Source organism: Cuculus canorus, chromosome 16, assembly GCF_017976375.1.
Source record: "Cuculus canorus isolate bCucCan1 chromosome 16, bCucCan1.pri, whole genome shotgun sequence".
Taxonomy (NCBI): Eukaryota; Metazoa; Chordata; class Aves; order Cuculiformes; family Cuculidae; genus Cuculus; species Cuculus canorus.
Window position 1 is genome coordinate 954,941 of NC_071416.1, and position 18,422 is coordinate 973,362.

General features: G+C 52.0%; 1 protein-coding gene across 1 annotated transcript; it reads left to right on the forward strand.

Moving 5' to 3' along the window:
• The first annotated feature begins 721 nt into the window (after positions 1-721).
• Positions 722-16,916, forward strand: LOC128853842 (centrosome-associated protein CEP250-like). The gene is made up of 16 exons (XM_054081827.1): positions 722-832; positions 1,082-1,216; positions 2,516-2,692; positions 3,803-3,937; positions 5,238-5,405; positions 6,516-6,650; positions 7,684-7,827; positions 8,306-8,601; positions 9,814-9,970; positions 10,720-10,818; positions 10,927-11,047; positions 11,607-11,758; positions 13,519-15,177; positions 15,730-15,915; positions 16,068-16,181; positions 16,592-16,916. Exons 1-16 carry the CDS (start codon positions 722-724, stop codon positions 16,640-16,642), a joined length of 3,840 nt encoding a protein of 1,279 aa, XP_053937802.1. The 3' UTR covers positions 16,643-16,916.
• Positions 16,917-18,422: the final 1,506 nt, after the last annotated feature.

Below are 18,422 nucleotides of genomic sequence, written 5' to 3' on the forward strand. Positions count from 1 at the left end.
GTTTTGCAAGGCTGGAGCTGTGGGAAATGGGTGGCTCTGGGGATATGGAGCTTGGTGGAGCAGGCCTGACTTGCTTTGTGCAGGGAATCTGGAGGGGTGCGAGACGAGCAGGGCTGTCTTTGGGACTAGGAGTGAGAGCTCTGTTAGGAAGCCAGGCAGAAACTGGCCTTTCCGTTCATATGGTTGTGCTGCTCTTGTGTGGTGTTTTTGGTAAGACATCCTTCCGAGTACGTTCACAGCTCTCTTACGGCTCCTCTTTTGGTGTTTACTGACATGTGCTTGTGGCCTTAACCCTGTCTAAGACCAAACTGAGTTTGTAGGACAGAATCTGCCCGGGGATGTTTTTTTGTCTGGTGGTTATGGGGTGATCGCAGAGTTGTTGACAAAAGAAGCGAGATATTTAAGGACTCCTCTGAAGTATTTCTGAGCGGTGCAACAGGGGTTGCTTGTGGGCTGGGTTTGACGTCACCTGCTGCTGAGCCATTCTGTGCCCAGCTCTCCTATGTCCCACTGAGCGTCCTACCCAAAGTCCTCTTTGTGCAGAGTGCCGAGGAACAGCGGTGCCCCGCCTGTGTCTGCGGGGACCGAACTGGCGGGGCGGCACTCAGAGACGACAGCGTGTCCCAGTCCTGTCAGTCCTTTAACCGAGTCCACTGAATCCCTTCAAACTGAAGTGGTTTTCACCAAACCAACGTAGAATGGGCAGATTTTCCCGCAGGAGATGCATCTCCAGCCCTCTGGCAGCATTGCTTTGACTGCTGACCAGGTGCAAAAGTCGCTGTTGAAAGCCAGGCAGGACCAAGCAGAAAACAGGGAGAGCCTCCCCGGCAAGGCGAGGCACTTGACCCATGGCACACATTGTCCTGGGAGGTGATGAAGAGTTTGTTGGAGTTTCAGCCCCAGACGGATGGGGTGTGGACCGTGTTTCTCCTGCCAATCTCCCCTAGGAAGCTGTGTCTCCAAGGGGGGCGGAAAATGACCTGGAGAGGAGCGGCACAGTGTGCTGTGAATGAGTGAGCCTGTCAGCCTTTGAGTCGGACCACACGAAGTTTAAGCTCGGCTTCTCTTTATTTCTGGGCAGGTCCTGCTAGAACAGGAGAGTGAGAAGAATGTTTTATTACAGACGCTACTCCAGACCCAGGCAGACATAAGAGAAGCCTGCGAGCAGCTCGAGCAGCTCAGGCAGGAGGTGAACGAGCAGCAAGAGAGCGGGCAGGTCAGTCTGACTGGAGGGTAGGTTGAAAGAAGAGGCACTTGGCAGTGGGACACGAGCAGAGAGAGAGGCGGAGAGAGCCAGGCGACAGTGCGAAGGGAAGTAACGAGAAAATATGCAGCGTGAGGTGTGGGACTGAGAAGGCCAGCACCAATCCAGGCTGGGCAGAGCAGCCCCAAAGAGAAGAGCTTGGGGTGCTGGGGGCTGAGAAGCTCCACGTAAGCTGTCAGTGTGTGCTTGCAGCCTAGAAAGCCAAACCGTGTCCTGGACTGCGTCCACAGCAGTGGGACCAGCAGGGCCAGGGAGGGGATTCTGCCACTCTGCTCTTGTGAGACCCCACCTGGAGCCCCGTGTCCAGTTCTGGAGTCCTGAGCACAGGAAGGACACGGATCTGTTGGAGTTAGTCCAGAAGCGGCTGCACCTCCCATCTGAGGACAGGCTGAGAGAGTTGGGGCTGTTCAGCCTGGAGAAGAGAAGGCTCTGGGGAGACCTTAGAGCAGCTTCCAGTCCTGAGAGGGGCTCCAGGAAAGCTGGGGATGGGCTCTGGATCAGGGAGTGCAGGGATAAGGGCAAGAGGGAACAGTTTTGAGCTGAAAGAGGGGAGGTGGAGATGAGATCTCAAGGAGAAATGTTTTGCTGTGAGGGTGGGGAGGCCCTGGCCCAGGTTGCCCAGTGAAGGTGTGGCTGCCTCATCCTGGGGTCAGTGCAGCCACAGGTTCAGTGTGGGCCCAAGACAAATGCAACAGAAGGCTGGGTGATCTCCACCCAACGCCTGGCAGCAAAACGGTAAGATCTTCCCGATCTCCCACCTACCATGAAGCAGAATCCTAACATTCCTGCCAGCTGCACCCACGGGAACTTGGTTCCTTTCCTTCTGTCCCTTCCTGTCCGACAGATGTTTTTTCTTTGGGCTTGAAGCGTACAGAACAGGCCCCTTGTTCCTGGCCATCCGTTCTTGGCCTGTTTTGGGTGGTGCGTGGGGGCACTGGCCTCTTTCCTCCCCCTGCGGTGCATCGGCATCTTTTCCTTGGTGGCAAGGGAGGTGAGCTTTGAAAACAGAGACTGTGAGAACAGAGAGGAATTCCGAGGAGAGAGGTGCTAGGAAACAGGCAGTGGTCAGGGAGGGAAAGGGAGCATCTCCTTTACTTCGTGGTCGGGCTCAGTGATCTTGGCTAGGATGTGATTTCAGGAGGGCACAAAATCATTGCTGCATGCTGTGCACGCGTTTGTTTGTGAGAGGGATGAAACTTCACCGGCTTTTTGAGGACTTCAAGTCTTCAAGTCTTTCCCTCCACTCCTCAGGCACGTGAACGGGAAGAGCTGCAAGAGATGCTGGAGAAATTGGAAAAGGAGGAGGCAGAGAAAGAAGACGAAGAAGACGAGCATGAGGAGAAGCTGTTGAATATGAAGCAGAAGGTGGCTGTCATGCAAGCTCAACAAGAAGAGGAGCGAGCCAGAGTGGAAAAGGCCAAGCAAGAGGTAAAGACCAGGAAAGGAGAATTTCTGTGGGTTTTTGCAAGGCTGGAGCTGTGGGAAATGGGTGGCTCTGGGGATATGGAGCTTGGTGGAGCAGGCCTGACGTGCTTTGTGCAGGGAATCTGGAGGGGTGCGAGACGAGCAGGGCTGTCTTTGGGACTAGGAGTGAGAGCTCTGTTAGGAAGCCAGGCAGAAACTGGCCTTTCCGTTCATATGGTTGTGCTGCTCTTGTGTGGTGTTTTTGGTAAGACATCCTTCCGAGTACGTTCACAGCTCTCTTACGGCTCCTCTTTTGGTGTTTACTGACATGTGCTTGTGGCCTTAACCCTGTCTAAGACCAAACTGAGTTTGTAGGACAGAATCTGCCCGGGGATGTTTTTTTGTCTGGTGGTTATGGGGTGATCGCAGAGTTGTTGACAAAAGAAGCGAGATATTTAAGGACTCCTCTGAAGTATTTCTGAGCGGTGCAACAGGGGTTGCTTGTGGGCTGGGTTTGACGTCACCTGCTGCTGAGCCATTCTGTGCCCAGCTCTCCTATGTCCCACTGAGCGTCCTACCCAAAGTCCTCTTTGTGCAGAGTGCCGAGGAACAGCGGTGCCCCGCCTGTGTCTGCGGGGACCGAACTGGCGGGGCGGCACTCAGAGACGACAGCGTGTCCCAGTCCTGTCAGTCCTTTAACCGAGTCCACTGAATCCCTTCAAACTGAAGTGGTTTTCACCAAACCAACGTAGAATGGGCAGATTTTCCGCAGGAGATGCATCTCCAGCCCTCTGGCAGCATTGCTTTGACTGCTGACCAGGTGCAAAAGTCGCTGTTGAAAGCCAGGCAGGACCAAGCAGAAAACAGGGAGAGCCTCCCCGGCAAGGCGAGGCACTTGACCCATGGCACACATTGTCCTGGGAGGTGATGAAGAGTTTGTTGGAGATTCAGCCCCAGACGGATGGGGTGTGGACCGTGTTTCTCCTGCCAATCTCCCCTAGGAAGCTGTGTCTCCAAGGGGGCGGAAAATGACCTGGAGAGGAGCGGCACAGTGTGCTGTGAATGAGTGAGCCTGTCAGCCTTTGAGTCGGACCACACGAAGTTTAAGCTCGGCTTCTCTTTATTTCTGGGCAGGTCCTGCTAGAACAGGAGAGTGAGAAGAATGTTTTATTACAGACGCTACTCCAGACCCAGGCAGACATAAGAGAAGCCTGCGAGCAGCTCGAGCAGCTCAGGCAGGAGGTGAACGAGCAGCAAGAGAGCGGGCAGGTCAGTCTGACTGGAGGGTAGGTTGAAAGAAGAGGCACTTGGCAGTGGGACACGAGCAGAGAGAGAGGCGGAGAGAGCCAGGCGACAGTGCGAAGGGAAGTAACGAGAAAATATGCAGCGTGAGGTGTGGGACTGAGAAGGCCAGCACCAATCCAGGCTGGGCAGAGCAGCCCCAAAGAGAAGAGCTTGGGGTGCTGGGGGCTGAGAAGCTCCACGTAAGCTGTCAGTGTGTGCTTGCAGCCTAGAAAGCCAAACCGTGTCCTGGACTGCGTCCACAGCAGTGGGACCAGCAGGGCCAGGGAGGGGATTCTGCCACTCTGCTCTTGTGAGACCCCACCTGGAGCCCCGTGTCCAGTTCTGGAGTCCTGAGCACAGGAAGGACACGGATCTGTTGGAGTTAGTCCAGAAGCGGCTGCACCTCCCATCTGAGGACAGGCTGAGAGAGTTGGGGCTGTTCAGCCTGGAGAAGAGAAGGCTCTGGGGAGACCTTAGAGCAGCTTCCAGTCCTGAGAGGGGCTCCAGGAAAGCTGGGGATGGGCTCTGGATCAGGGAGTGCAGGGATAAGGGCAAGAGGGAACAGTTTTGAGCTGAAAGAGGGGAGGTGGAGATGAGATCTCAAGGAGAAATGTTTTGCTGTGAGGGTGGGGAGGCCCTGGCCCAGGTTGCCCAGTGAAGGTGTGGCTGCCTCATCCTGGGGTCAGTGCAGCCACAGGTTCAGTGTGGGCCCAAGACAAATGCAACAGAAGGCTGGGTGATCTCCACCCAACGCCTGGCAGCAAAACGGTAAGATCTTCCCGATCTCCCACCTACCATGAAGCAGAATCCTAACATTCCTGCCAGCTGCACCCACGGGAACTTGGTTCCTTTCCTTCTGTCCCTTCCTGTCCGACAGATGTTTTTTCTTTGGGCTTGAAGCGTACAGAACAGGCCCCTTGTTCCTGGCCATCCGTTCTTGGCCTGTTTTGGGTGGTGCGTGGGGGCACTGGCCTCTTTCCTCCCCCTGCGGTGCATCAGGCATCTTTTCCTTGGTGGCAAGGGAGGTGAGCTTTGAAAACAGAGACTGTGAGAACAGAGAGGAATTCCGAGGAGAGAGGTGCTAGGAAACAGGCAGTGGTCAGGGAGGGAAAGGGAGCATCTCCTTTACTTCGTGGTCGGGCTCAGTGATCTTGGCTAGGATGTGATTTCAGGAGGGCACAAAATCATTGCTGCATGCTGTGCACGCGTTTGTTTGTGAGAGGGATGAAACTTCACCGGCTTTTTGAGGACTTCAAGTCTTCAAGTCTTTCCCTCCACTCCTCAGGCACGTGAACGGGAAGAGCTGCAAGAGATGCTGGAGAAATTGGAAAAGGAGAAGGCAGAGAAAGAAGACGAGCATGAGGAGAAGCTGCTGAATATGAAGCAGAAGGTGGCTGTCATGCAAGCTCAACAAGAAGAGGAGCGAGCCAGAGTGGAAAAGGCCAAGCAAGAGGTAAAGACCAGGAAAGGAGAATTTCTGTGGGTTTTTGCAAGGCTGGAGCTGTGGGAAATGGGTGGCTCTGGGGATATGGAGCTTGGTGGAGCAGGCCTGACGTGCTTTGTGCAGGGAATCTGGAGGGGTGCGAGACGAGCAGGGCTGTCTTTGGGACTAGGAGTGAGACCTCTGTTAGGAAGCCAGGCAGAAACTGGCCTTTCCGTTCATATGGTTGTGCTGCTCTTGTGTGGTGTTTTTGGTAAGACATCCTTCCGAGTACGTTCACAGCTCTCTTACGGCTCCTCTTTTGGTGTTTACTGACATGTGCTTGTGGCCTTAACCCTGTCTAAGACCAAACTGAGTTTGTAGGACAGAATCTGCCCGGGGATGTTTTTTTGTCTGGTGGTTATGGGGTGATCGCAGAGTTGTTGACAAAAGAAGCGAGATATTTAAGGACTCCTCTGAAGTATTTCTGAGCGGTGCAACAGGGGTTGCTTGTGGGCTGGGTTTGACGTCACCTGCTGGTGAGCCATTCTGTGCCCAGCTCTCCTATGTCCCACTGAGCGTCCTACCCAAAGTCCTCTTTGTGCAGAGTGCCGAGGAACAGCGGTGCCCCGCCTGTGTCTGCGGGGACCGAACTGGCGGGGCGGCACTCAGAGACGACAGCGTGTCCCAGTCCTGTCAGTCCTTTAACCGAGTCCACTGAATCCCTTCAAACTGAAGTGGTTTTCACCAAACCAACGTAGAATGGGCAGATTTCCCGCAGGAGATGCATCTCCAGCCCTCTGGCAGCATTGCTTTGACTGCTGACCAGGTGCAAAAGTCGCTGTTGAAAGCCAGGCAGGACCAAGCAGAAAACAGGGAGAGCCTCCCCGGCAAGGCGAGGCACTTGACCCATGGCACACATTGTCCTGGGAGGTGATGAAGAGTTTGTTGGAGATTCAGCCCCAGACGGATGGGGTGTGGACCGTGTTTCTCCTGCCAATCTCCCCTAGGAAGCTGTGTCTCCAAGGGGGCAGAAAATGACCTGGAGAGGAGCGGCACAGTGTGCTGTGAATGAGTGAGCCTGTCAGCCTTTGAGTCGGACCACACGGAGTTTAAGCTTGGCTTCTCTTTATTTCTGGGCAGGTCCTGCTAGAACAGGAGAGTGAGAAGAATGTTTTATTACAGACGCTACTCCAGACCCAGGCAGAGATAAGAGAAGCCTGCGAGCAGCTCGAGCAGCTCAGGCAGGAGGTGAACGAGCAGCAAGAGAGCGGGCAGGTCAGTCTGACTGGAGGGTAGGTTGAAAGAAGAGGCACTTGGCAGTGGGACACGAGCAGAGAGAGAGGCGGAGAGAGCCAGGCGACAGTGCGAAGGGAAGTAACGAGAAAATATGCAGCGTGAGGTGTGGGACTGAGAAGGCCAGCACCAATCCAGGCTGGGCAGAGCAGCCCCAAAGAGAAGAGCTTGGGGTGCTGGGGGCTGAGAAGCTCCACGTAAGCTGTCAGTGTGTGCTTGCAGCCTAGAAAGCCAAACCGTGTCCTGGACTGCGTCCACAGCAGTGGGACCAGCAGGGCCAGGGAGGGGATTCTGCCACTCTGCTCTTGTGAGACCCCACCTGGAGCCCCGTGTCCAGTTCTGGAGTCCTGAGCACAGGAAGGACACGGATCTGTTGGAGTTAGTCCAGAAGCGGCTGCACCTCCCGTCTGAGGACAGGCTGAGAGAGTTGGGGCTGTTCAGCCTGGAGAAGAGAAGGCTCTGGGGAGACCTTAGAGCAGCTTCCAGTCCTGAGAGGGGCTCCAGGAAAGCTGGGGATGGGCTCTGGATCAGGGAGTGCAGGGATAAGGGCAAGAGGGAACGGTTTTGAGCTGAAAGAGGGGAGGTGGAGATGAGATCTCAAGGAGAAATGTTTTGCTGTGAGGGTGGGGAGGCCCTGGCCCAGGTTGCCCAGAGCAGTGGTGGCTGCCCCATGCCTAGAGGTGTTCCGGGCCAGCTTGGATGGGACTTTGAGAAACTGAATCCAGCAGGAGGTGTCTCTGCCCATCGCAGGGGAGTTGGAACTGGATGGTCTTTGAGGTCCCTTCCAGCCCAAACCATTCTGTGACCCTGTGATTCTCTTCTACTGCAGCCCTGAAAGCAAAGAGCCTGGTCAGCTCCAGCTTTCAGCAACAGGAAAGATAGGTTTGCAGCCGAAGTATAGCTGGGCAGAAAATCAGAAATCAGTGGCTGAATGAATGTGATCTTGAGACAGAAAGATGGAAAACCTGTACCTGGTGGCAGGTCCCCGTAACTCGCTCTCCGTTTGTGTTTACAGAACGTCACGGAAAAGCTCCAGGCAGAGCTGTGGGAGAGTCAAAGTCAGATCAAGGCAGTGGAGGACAGGCACAAGCAAGAAATGCAAGCCATCAAAGAGGATATGAATGTCCTCCTTCAGCAGAGGGATGCTCTACAAAACAAGGTGACTGGAACAGCAACAGATCCTCCAGCCATCCACCAGGTGGTCTCTGCCCTTCCTGCCTTTCTGTTGCGGAGCAGGCTGATGGGCTCCGACTGCCCGCAAAGGGTGGTCCTCCATCTGGGCTGGGCTGGAGGAGACTTACTGGTCAGCTGAACCTCAGCTGCTGCCCTGGACAGATGGGCCAGTCCTTTTGCCTGATGGCCAGCAATCATCAGAATGGATTCCTGCTGGCCTCTCCCTGCCAGCCTTGCCTTCTAAGGTGTTCTTTTCAGATTTGAAACTCTCAGCCTGTCCTCAGATGGGAGGTGTTGCATGGATGTGGTGGCCCACATGGGTTTTTAAACAAGTCAGCTGTCTCCATTGTCAATCTGGTCCTGTCACTACAGGGTGAAATGTCTTTCCTTTTCCTCCCAAGATAAGATACAGCTGACAGGGACAATACTACAGTATTTGACTGCTTTGTTATGTTTGCCTTGAGGTGGAAGAGTTGACGTCTCGGCTAGCAGCCTCCAAAGAGGCCCAGCAAGTGGCTTCCTGCAAAGCTCAGCAAGATCTGTATGAGGCACAGGAGCTGTCAAGGCTGAAGACGCTGGAGGTTGTGCACCTCCAGAAGATTCTGGAGGAGAAGAGGAGTCGATGCGAGGAGGTAGAACATCAGAACAAGGAGCTGCAAGCACGTCTGCAGTCCTTGGAGGAGCAAAGGAGTCAATGGGAAGAAGCGCGGTGTCTCAGCATAGAACGTCAGGCTTCGTCGAAGGTCTTTGAGAGTGAAAGGTAAGTGGTAGGCTGTGAGACTCTCCGTTCAGTTTAATAGACTTCCTCCTTCAGATCTTTGCATATACAGGTGGCTCTGGCAGCATTGCCTAAAAAGCAGAGTTCTGACCTATCCATGCAGTTACCTTTCATTCTCTTGAAGTGTTTTGTTTCCTTTTTGTTTTAATCCTTCAATTACAGTTTTTCTGAAGACAGTGGCTTCTGGAGTAGTCCTTTCCTTCAGAGGAGGTGTTTTTCATTAGGCCAGCATCTTCAAGTTGTTAAATGAAACTTGCAGGTGTTTCAAAGCTGAAGTGCAGCAAAGGAGGCAGGACGAGAGGCAGAGTAATGAGCCAGATAGTTCCATCAGCTCCATCTCAGACCCAGGAAACTTTAAACCTTTGGGCTCTGTATTGGTTTTCCATCCTGATACCTTTCTTGGCAGAAGCCATCTCAAACCCATGATTTCAAACTAAGCCAGCTTCCCATCTGAGGCCCCCAAGAAATGAGAACGTTTCTTATTGCTATCTGTTTGCTTGTTCCTCCCAAAACCCCAACGTGTGTCTGGAGAGGCTCGAGGAGGGTCCTCATAGATGTTGATGTTCCTAAGTGCCCAAGGGTTGCAAGAAGGAAGGGGAAAGATAGGTAGGCTGCTTCCCTTGGTGAAATTCTGCCAGTCTTCAGCAGTGTCTTCACTGAAGAGGAGAAATGAAAACAGTGCCCTCTTGCTTCCCCTGTGAGGAATCCTGCAGCTTCTGTAAGGATGTGAGGATTTCTTCCAAGCCTTCATCACCTGTTTGGTATCGGCCTTCATTTCCAATGCCTTAGGAACTCCCCAAAGATCACCTTGCTGTCTGTCACTGCTGTTCCTACCAGAGCGTGCAAGCGAGGGATAGAAAATGTCTCTTCATTATCTACAAACCTCCCCCTTACGGTCTCATCAGCCAAAAGGAAAATCTTCCTTTTCCTCAATGTCTTCCATTCCAGACTTTGTGATGTTTCTGTTCCCACCTCATCTCAGAGTGACAGGGTATTTGGCCAGGAACTCACCTTTCTCCTGTCGAAAGGGCACAAGCCTGGGTGTGGCTGCCAGCCTGGCACAGGGCTGAACAAGCAGTCTCCTTGTTCAGACAAACCTCAGCAGATAAAGCAATTCTTCCTTGGTGGTGGGAGTCCTAAGAGTTTATTGAGAGTTGTACCACATAGTGATGAGTTGCCTGCTCTCTCTTTCAGACTGACTCAGCCTCTGGAGGAGAAGGAACTGAACGTCGGAGCCCTGGAAAACAACCTTGCCCAGCACGAGGAGGTGTTTTGGCTGCTTTCTGCTATTGAACAGGCCCAGCGGCAACATTCAAACAACAGAAGAGAAATAGAAGAGCTCAACGAGCAGGTGACCTATGCACTAGCATCTTCTCTTCCAGGGACATGGAATAACCCCTTCAGCTTGTAGTCTCCAACTTTTCTCCCCTCCCAACACTTTTTGCACCCTTCTTCTTCTGCTCAGGCTTTGCCCATTGAGGTCAAGGCTGGATCTGCCTCTGTTTTCCCCATTCTTTGGTAGTTCATGGCATTAAATCTCTGAGGAGAAACAGAAGGCTCCGTGGGAGCATCTCAGTGTCTGTTCCAGATTGCTGTCCCCAGAAGGTCTTCCTCCCTTTGTTAGGCACCGAGCGATCTGGTGACACAGAAGGGTTGTTGCAGTCACTGGAAGGTGCTTCCGTCTCAGCCAGTTCATCTGGCATTTCGGAGGTGCAGCACGAAGGATGCTGATTGTCTTCCCTTCTTCTCCCAAGCGTCCCTGGCAGCCCCGCTCTCCGTGCAGGGATGCTTGATCTGCTCCCTCACCTTGGCAGGCACCTCCTCTCACCCACACCCACAGAGCTTCATTCCTGAGGCTGGAAAGCAGGAAAGCCCATCAGCTGGACCATTCCTCTGGGGACGGGGAACCTTCTTTTGGCCCCTCAGCCTCTGGGTAGCTCTTTCTAGCTTATTTTGCTCTGTTTGAATCGGTGGCTTTGCGCCTTCTGTTTCCAGTGTGGTTTTTGTTCGAGGTCATTTCCCTTCCTCCCTTGCTGTGCTTGCTGCTCCGCTGCCTCAGTCGCAGTGCTGTCGCTGAGGCTCCGTGCGTCTGTGTTACAGTCCCAAGCAGGCGAACGGTGCTTGAGAGACGCTGTGCGTGCACAGGATGAGGCATCTGAATGGCATTTGAGGATGATCCCCAACTGGATGATCTTTAAGGTCCCTGCCAACCCAACCCGACCCATTGCGTGATTGTATGATTCTGCCTCCCTGTCTCTGGCCAGCAGTGGCTCTGTGCGGTAACACATCTCTTCTTACCTCTTCCAGAATGATGTGAGGAGAAAGATGTGGGATTTGGAGCTGGAGCTTAGCGAGATGCAAGCTGAGAGGGACCATCTCAGTATCCCAAATCAGGAGCTGGAAGAAGAGTCGGATCAAAGCCAGGAAGGTACAACTTCTCCTTTCCTTTCCACCCCACTGACCCTATAATGTCTCTCCAGCAGGGAACTCTGATGCCATGCAGAGGAAAGGTGTGACAAATCCCAAAGTGCTTCTTCAAGCACGACACTGACATCTGTTCTTTTCTCTAACATCTCTCAGGTCTCCCTGGTCACGCAGGAAATGTAACAGTCAGTCTTCCCTTTGGCTGCTCCTTCCTTTTCCTGTAGGGCACTGGATCTGACTCTTGCCTACCAGCTCTGTCCTTGTTCCATAGATGTTGTTTCTGCCTGCTTCTAACACTGTGGGGGATGTGCTGCCTTGCCCTTAGCCCTGGCCTTTCAACAAGCAGAAGAGCAAACGCATTCTCCTGTTCCTCTCCTGAACCTCACCACTTTGTTTTCTTTCCTCTTTTCTCTGCCTGGAAATTTCTTTATTTATGTCTCCTGTTGGCTTTGGGCCTGGAAGACACAGGCAGGCAGATAAGAAAATGATGTTTTCTCTGCAGGATGCAAATCAGCTTGGTTTTGCTTTGCTTTTCACCTTCTCCTTCACCTTTCCTACTGCAGAGGCACAGATGGTGGAAGGCAAGAACTCTCTCCAAGTTGCCCTGCAGGAAGAGACTGCTGCTCTAAAGGTGGAGGCTTGGACTCTACAGCAAGAGGTGGCGTCTTTGGAAAGGAAGCTCGAGCGTGCTGAGAAACAGAGAAAGGATGTCATGGTGAGGCTGGCAGATGCTGTGAAGGGCCATTTCTTATGTATATTCTGGCCTTGTGTTAATAATTTTGAGGAGCAACTTTTCACAGTGGAGAGCTGGTTCTGTGTGGGGTTGCATAGGTTCACCCAAATCTGAGAGGAGATGGGGTACACAAGTGCTGACCAAGTAGCTCTCATTTTCCCCTTCCTTCTGCTCTTGATTCGTTGTAGCCCAGACCTTTGCTTTCCTGCCAGGCCACGGAGCTGAGTTAGCAGGTCCTCACCTTGAGTGAGAGAGGACAGTCCAGAAAGGAGAGGTGGCTGAGGTGGCCAATGTCACCGACTGTGTGGAGAGACCACAGACAACCACAAGAGCAGAAATATATTATTGATGCCAGTGCCTGGGGTTTGGTTTAACATTTGCAATTGCGTTCTTCTGAACACAAGTAGGCCAAGATGCCGTAGCCACATAAAACTCAATTATGCCTCAGGGTGTTTATTTTCCTCAATTCTGAGGGTTTCTGCCCTTGAAGCTTAAATCCAAGTAATTTTCAAACTTGTCTCTATTGAGATTGCGTGGTTTGGGCAATAGAATCATAGAATCAGTAGGCTGGAAAGGACCCACTGGATCATCAAGTCCAACCATTCCTAACAATCCCAATAGTTTGTGTCCAGATCCATATTAGATTTCTAAAGATTTGGCTCTGGGAAAAGGGCTGAGAAGACAAAGTCTGCTGATAAGAGAAACTGTTCCACGTTGCCCGCCTGAGAGCAGACAGTGAGGAGCAAATAGAGAAATGTGAGACATAAATGTGCTGATCCACCTAAACATGCATGGAAACCTAGTCCTGATTTCAAACACAGAGTGACAGGCGGTGATCTGAGGGTTACGCCCTTAAGAGGGGCAGTGGGGTTTTAGAGGATGGTGCCAGGAAAATCCTGTGAGGTGGAGGTCAACTCTCTTTGCTTCCTAATAGAGAGAACATCGTCGTGCCCCCACCTAAACCCTGCTTAAGCCTGGACTTTAACTCCAGGCTGCCGGTCTGGCAGCTCCTTCCTAGAAGCACCCGCTAGAGCTAGAGAGAGAGCTAGTTCAGAGAAGGGCAAAAGGAAAGGTGTGTCGGGCTGGGCGAGCTGGGGAAGACGCAGCCTAAAGGGTGGTGCACGAAGGGTCTACAGCATCCCGAGAAGCAGGGAGATACGAGGGAGCAATTGTTCCCTCTCTTCTGCAAGAGCTGAACAAGAGCCGCTAATGAAGCCAGAGCCTCACTGGGAGCAACTGCCCAGAGTGGTAAAGGTGCAGCAGTGCAGCCCCGTGGAGCTCCTTGACAAAGGGTGCTGTGAGCACAGCAGGTGAGACGGCGTCAGGAGGAGACTCAGAAAATTCTCCCGAGCGCTGGCGTTGAGGAGATATCGTGTAGGTCTACCCCACTCGTAGGCGTCCTTTCCTGGGAATGTCCTTACAGGCACCGTGACACACAGGGCAGCGGCCGGGGCGTTGCAAGCGGTGCAGCTGAGCTGATGGGATTGGCGTTTTCCCACTTCTTTATTTACAATGCCTGCAGAAAAGGGTTATGGACAGGGCTGATAAATACAGTGCAGCTCTTGCATCCCTTTGAGTGACAGTAGAAAATACACATCGAACAGGGAAACCAAGTGAATAGTTTGTGTTTTCTACTAAAAGCTCAGACTTCAGCCCTTGGTGCCACTGGAGCAGGAGTTCAATCCTAGTGTGAAACCCAAATATATATGGAATGATTGGATCTCTTCCTCCCTATTTTGCAGCACGAACGGGACAACCTGGAAGCACTAAAAGAAAAGCTGCTTGGTGAGATAAACCTTCTTCAGGAATCAGTCACAGCCTCTGAAACTCGAGCAGATGCAGCGACAGATAGGAATCGCTGCCTCGAACAAGAACTGCAGACCACACTGTCTGTCTTAAAAGTTAAAAGTGAGGAAGTGGAAACGCAGCGGGAGAAGCTCCAGAAAGAGGCAGCAGAAGCAAAAGCTTTGCAGGAGACCCTCACTCATGTGACTGCTGTCCTGTCAGACAGAGAGGGAGAAATGATGTTGTACCGGCAACAGGTGAACACGCTGGAAAAACTGCATCAAAGCACTCTCGATCAAGCTCTTAAGGACATAAGAGAGAAAAACCAGATGGTGGAATCCCAGCAAGAACAGATACGGGAGCTGGAGAAGGAGCGAGAAACACAAAGGACAGTCATGAGCAGGATGAGCAAAGAGCTGGAGGAGAGGGACCAGGAGATCAAATTCCTGGAGGAGAAAATAACAGATCTGGAAAAGCACAGAGCCTCACAAGTGAGAAATCTGCTCGTGGATCTTGGTCGAATGAAAGGAGACTTGAAGGAGAAAAACACAGAGCTTGTGTCTCTGAGCCAGCAGATCCAAGAACTGGAAAAGGAGAGAGAAGAGGTGCAATTTCTGCACGCAAGCCTTGAACACCTGAGAGCAGCTCTTAAGGACAGAGAGAATGAGTGTGATTCTCAAAGGGATCAAATAAGACTCTTTGAGCACTACAAAGAGCAGCAAGAGGGGCGCCTGCAAGAGCTTCATGGTGAAGTAGGAAAAATGACCCTTTCTTTATTTATAAAAGACAAAGAGCTTGAGTGGCAACAAAAGCAAATGCAGGAAGCCAGAAAATCCATGGAAACGCAGCTAAGGAGTGTCCGTGCCCAGCTGGAGCGGAGCTTAGAAGCCCTAAAAGAAAAGGACAGACTCCTCGACATCCAAGAGCAACAAAGAAGGAGCCATGAGTCAAAAACAGAAGAGCAGATGAATGCCTTACAGAGAGACTTAGAATGCATTGAGGCGATGCTGAAAGAAAAGGATTTCATGATTGAATCGCAGAAGGAAGCGATTGAGGTCTTCCAGAAACGAGAACAAGATTCTGAACAGCAGAAGGAAATCCTGCAGCATCTTCAAGTGGCACTAAAGGAACGAGAGCAAGAAATTGTATCCCTCCAAAAGGAACTTGAGGTATGCAAGGAGAAGGAAGAACTACACAAAGCTGAGCAGACAAATCTTCATGCAACAAGGCTGAGTCTGGAAGAAAGAGAAACAAAGATCAGGGTTCTGGAGGAGGCTCTCTCTGAGCTTCAACAGCAAAAGCAGGAGGCAGTGATGCAGACCAAAGCCCTACTGCAAAAACTAGAAGATGCTGCATCTTCTCTGGAAGCTAGAGATCAAGAGATGGTGTCCTTGCAAAAGCGTGCCCAGGACCTTCAAGAGCAGAAGGCATTAGAAGGCAAGCGTGTACTTGATCTTCTGAAGCAGAATGACAGCAAAGTCCAATGGGAAAAGAAGGCACAAGCCCTGACTCTTGCCCTTACCAAGAGTGAAATGGCCAACAGGACTCTGAGGGAAGAAGTAGGCGTCCTGCGGAGCAGGGTTTCAGAGAGGGACAAGGAAGAGTTTCACCTTCAGGTAGGCACTGGGACTGATCCTCAGTCAACTAAAATCATAGAATCACAGAATGGTTTGCCCTGAAAAGGACCTTAAAGCATATCCAGTCCCACCCCCACCCCGCCATGGGCAGGGGCACTTGCCACTGGGTATGGTTGCTCCAAGCCCCATCCAGCCTGGCCTGGAACACCTCCAGGGATGGGGCAGCCACTACTGCTCTGGGCAACCTGGGCCAGGGCCTCCCAACCCTCACAGGAAAACATTTCTTCCTGAGATCTCGTCTCGGTCTCCCCTCTTCCAGCTTAAAACTGTTCCCCCTCGTCCTGTCCCTGGACCTCCTGATCCAGAGCCCCTCCCCAGCTTTCCTGGAGCCCCCCAGTTAATTAAATCAAGTCCAAAACCTGGGGATGGGTGATTGGTTCTGTCCTAGAGAAGAACACTCATGGAAGAGACTCTGTTGTTTTGTCCTGTGCAAGGCCAAGCAGAAGGGAAAAGGGGATTTAGCACTGTCTGTTCCTGAGTCCTTTCACTCTCCGTGACGCATTGATTCTGGCCCTCCTAATCTTTCTGTAGCACCAGCTCAGTCGCCTCTCTGCATCCCCTCAGGCTCGTGCAGAACGCGAGCAGCTCTCCTGGCTCTCGGAGAAGAGAGTGCTGACACAGCAGCTGGAGTGTCTGCAGCGAACAGTCACAAGGCTGGAAGATGAGAAGACGGAGCTGAAGCACCACAATGCCGAGCTGAGGAGGACTCTTGAGCAGGTAAAACAGGCTGTCCCTGCAAAGCCTCGCGGTGCTCTGGACCACAACACATCTCCACAGCCAGCACTAGAGAGTCCTCTGCTTGTTGCCTTCCCTCTCGCTCCTTGTTTGATGGCAGGTTTCTCTGACCCTTTCTCCTCCTCATCGTGCAGGTGGAACATGAACGGAGGACACTGAAGAGATATTTCAGGCAGCAGTCACTGCCAGATGCCTCCAGATTTTCTGTCTCCAACACAGAACAGCAGAAGATGCCCCCTTCCAGACAGGTAAGAACGCAATCTCATGTGGTGGGAGGAGGCTCTGGCCGTACAGAGGAGCAGTGGCGAATCCACGTGGCAGCAGCCCCCTCCAGCATAGGCCTCATAGAAGCTGAATATAAACCATGGCCCTGGCCAGGCTGGAGACTCAAACCAAAAACATGCAGGAGCTCTGCTCCATGCACAGCCCTCGGCTGGCTGGTTAGGGCACCCCCTGGGTCTGGGGAACAGCGGGACCGGGACTGGGTCTCCCACCTGCTGGGAGGTGGTCTTGGCAGCTGCCGGCCGCTTCTCCCACTCCCCCTCTGCAATACCTGCACAGGCAGAGGAGGGTGGGTGCCGTGGAGCTACGGCTGAGCCGGGCAGCGCGGGGCTGTCTGAGCTTGGCCTTTTGCCTCTTGCACGTGTCCCTTCTGCAGACGCAGGTGGTGCAGGAGCAGAAACTCAAGCAGGGCTGCACTGAGCGCTGAGCGTCTTCTTTGACGGCCTGCATGCAATAAGGGCCTCCTCATCCTTGTGCCTCGGATCCCACAGCCCCACGTTCCTGGGGGACTGAAATCAGCCTGTGCCTCCAGCGGGTCCAGCCTGGGAGCTTTCCCCGTGCCTGCATTGAGATCATCCAGAGCGAGTTTTATGTACATGTGTTTTATGTACATGTGTTTTATGTACATGTGTATGTACTATTTTCTTTCTAATATTGCTTTAATATGTATTTTTTTTGTAATATAGTCAATATTATTACTGTTACGCCTATATACTCTAAATATGAATATTGTATGTTTATAACCTATTATTTAATGTTTGATTTCACAAATGTTATTAAATGTAATTGATTAGCTTTATTTATATTGTTTTCTTTTATTACTTAATAATACGTAATTATTACTTCATCAGCCCAGCTGAAGTGCATTTACACCAATGCACGCAGCATGGGCAATAAGAAGGATGAGCTGGAAGCTGTTGCAGGGCAAGGTGACTATGATGTCATTGCCATCACAGAAACGTGGTGGGATGACTCACATAACTGGACTACAGCTATGTTGGGATATAAACTCTTCAGGCGGGACAGGAAGGGTAGGAAAGGAGGCGGGGTAGCCCTCTATGTTAAAGAGTGCTTTGATACTCTTGAACTGGATTACGGTGAGGATGGGATCGAGTGCCTATGGGTTAAAATCAGAGGAGCCCACAAGAAAGGGGACTTTGTGATAGGGGTCTGTTACAGACCACCCAGCCAAGAAGAAGCAGCTGATGAGCTCTTCTATAAACAGCTGGGGACAGTCTCTAAATCTCTGCCTCTTGTCCTTGTGGGAGACTTTAACTTTCCGGATGTCTGCTGGGAGTACAATACAGCAGAAAGGAAACAGTCTAGGAGGTTCCTGGAGTGCATCGAAGACAACTTCCTCGCACAACTGGTTAGCGAACCATCAAGGGAGGGTGCCTTCCTAGACCTGCTGTTTGTGAATAGAGAAGGTCTTGTTGGGGATTTGATGGTTGGAGGACGCCTGGGATTAAGCGATCATGAGATGATAGGGTTTTCAGTTCTAGGTGGGATTAAGAAGGGGGTTAGCGAAACAGTCACATTAAACTTCCAGAGGGCAGACTTTGGCCTGTTCAGAAGGTTGATTAGCAAAGTCCTGTGGGAAACAGTCCTTCAGGGCAAGGGAGCCCACGAGGGTTGGGCGCTCTTGAAAAATGAAATCCTAGCAGCCCAAGAGCAGGCCATCCCTGTGTTCCGGAAAAGGAGCCGGCGGGGGGAAAAGCCAGCTTGGTGGAGCAGGGAGATCTCAAGATGCGTCAATAATAAGAAGAAGCTCTATGTACTTTGGAGGAAAGGACAGGCATCTTGGGTGGACTACAGGGACGAAGTGAGATCGTGCAGGCAAAAAATCAGGAGGGCCAAGGCCCAACTAGAAATAAAACTCGCTAAGTCTGTGAAAGACAAAAAGTCTTTCTACAAGTACATTAACAGGAAAAGGAGGACGAGGGAGAATATCCAGTCTCTATTGGATGCAGAAGGAATAACAATGACAGGGGATAAGGACAAGGCTGAGGTACTTAATGCCTTCTTCGCCTCAGTCTTTAATAGCAAAGAAAGTTGTTCCTTCTGTTTACAAATCCAAGAGTTAGAGGGGCAGATTGAGGCTCCCATGATCCAAGAGGAGGCGGTTAGAGACTTGCTTGCCCAGTTAGATGCCCACAAGTCTATGGGGCCGGACGGGATCCACCCAAGAGTATTGAAGGAGCTGGCGG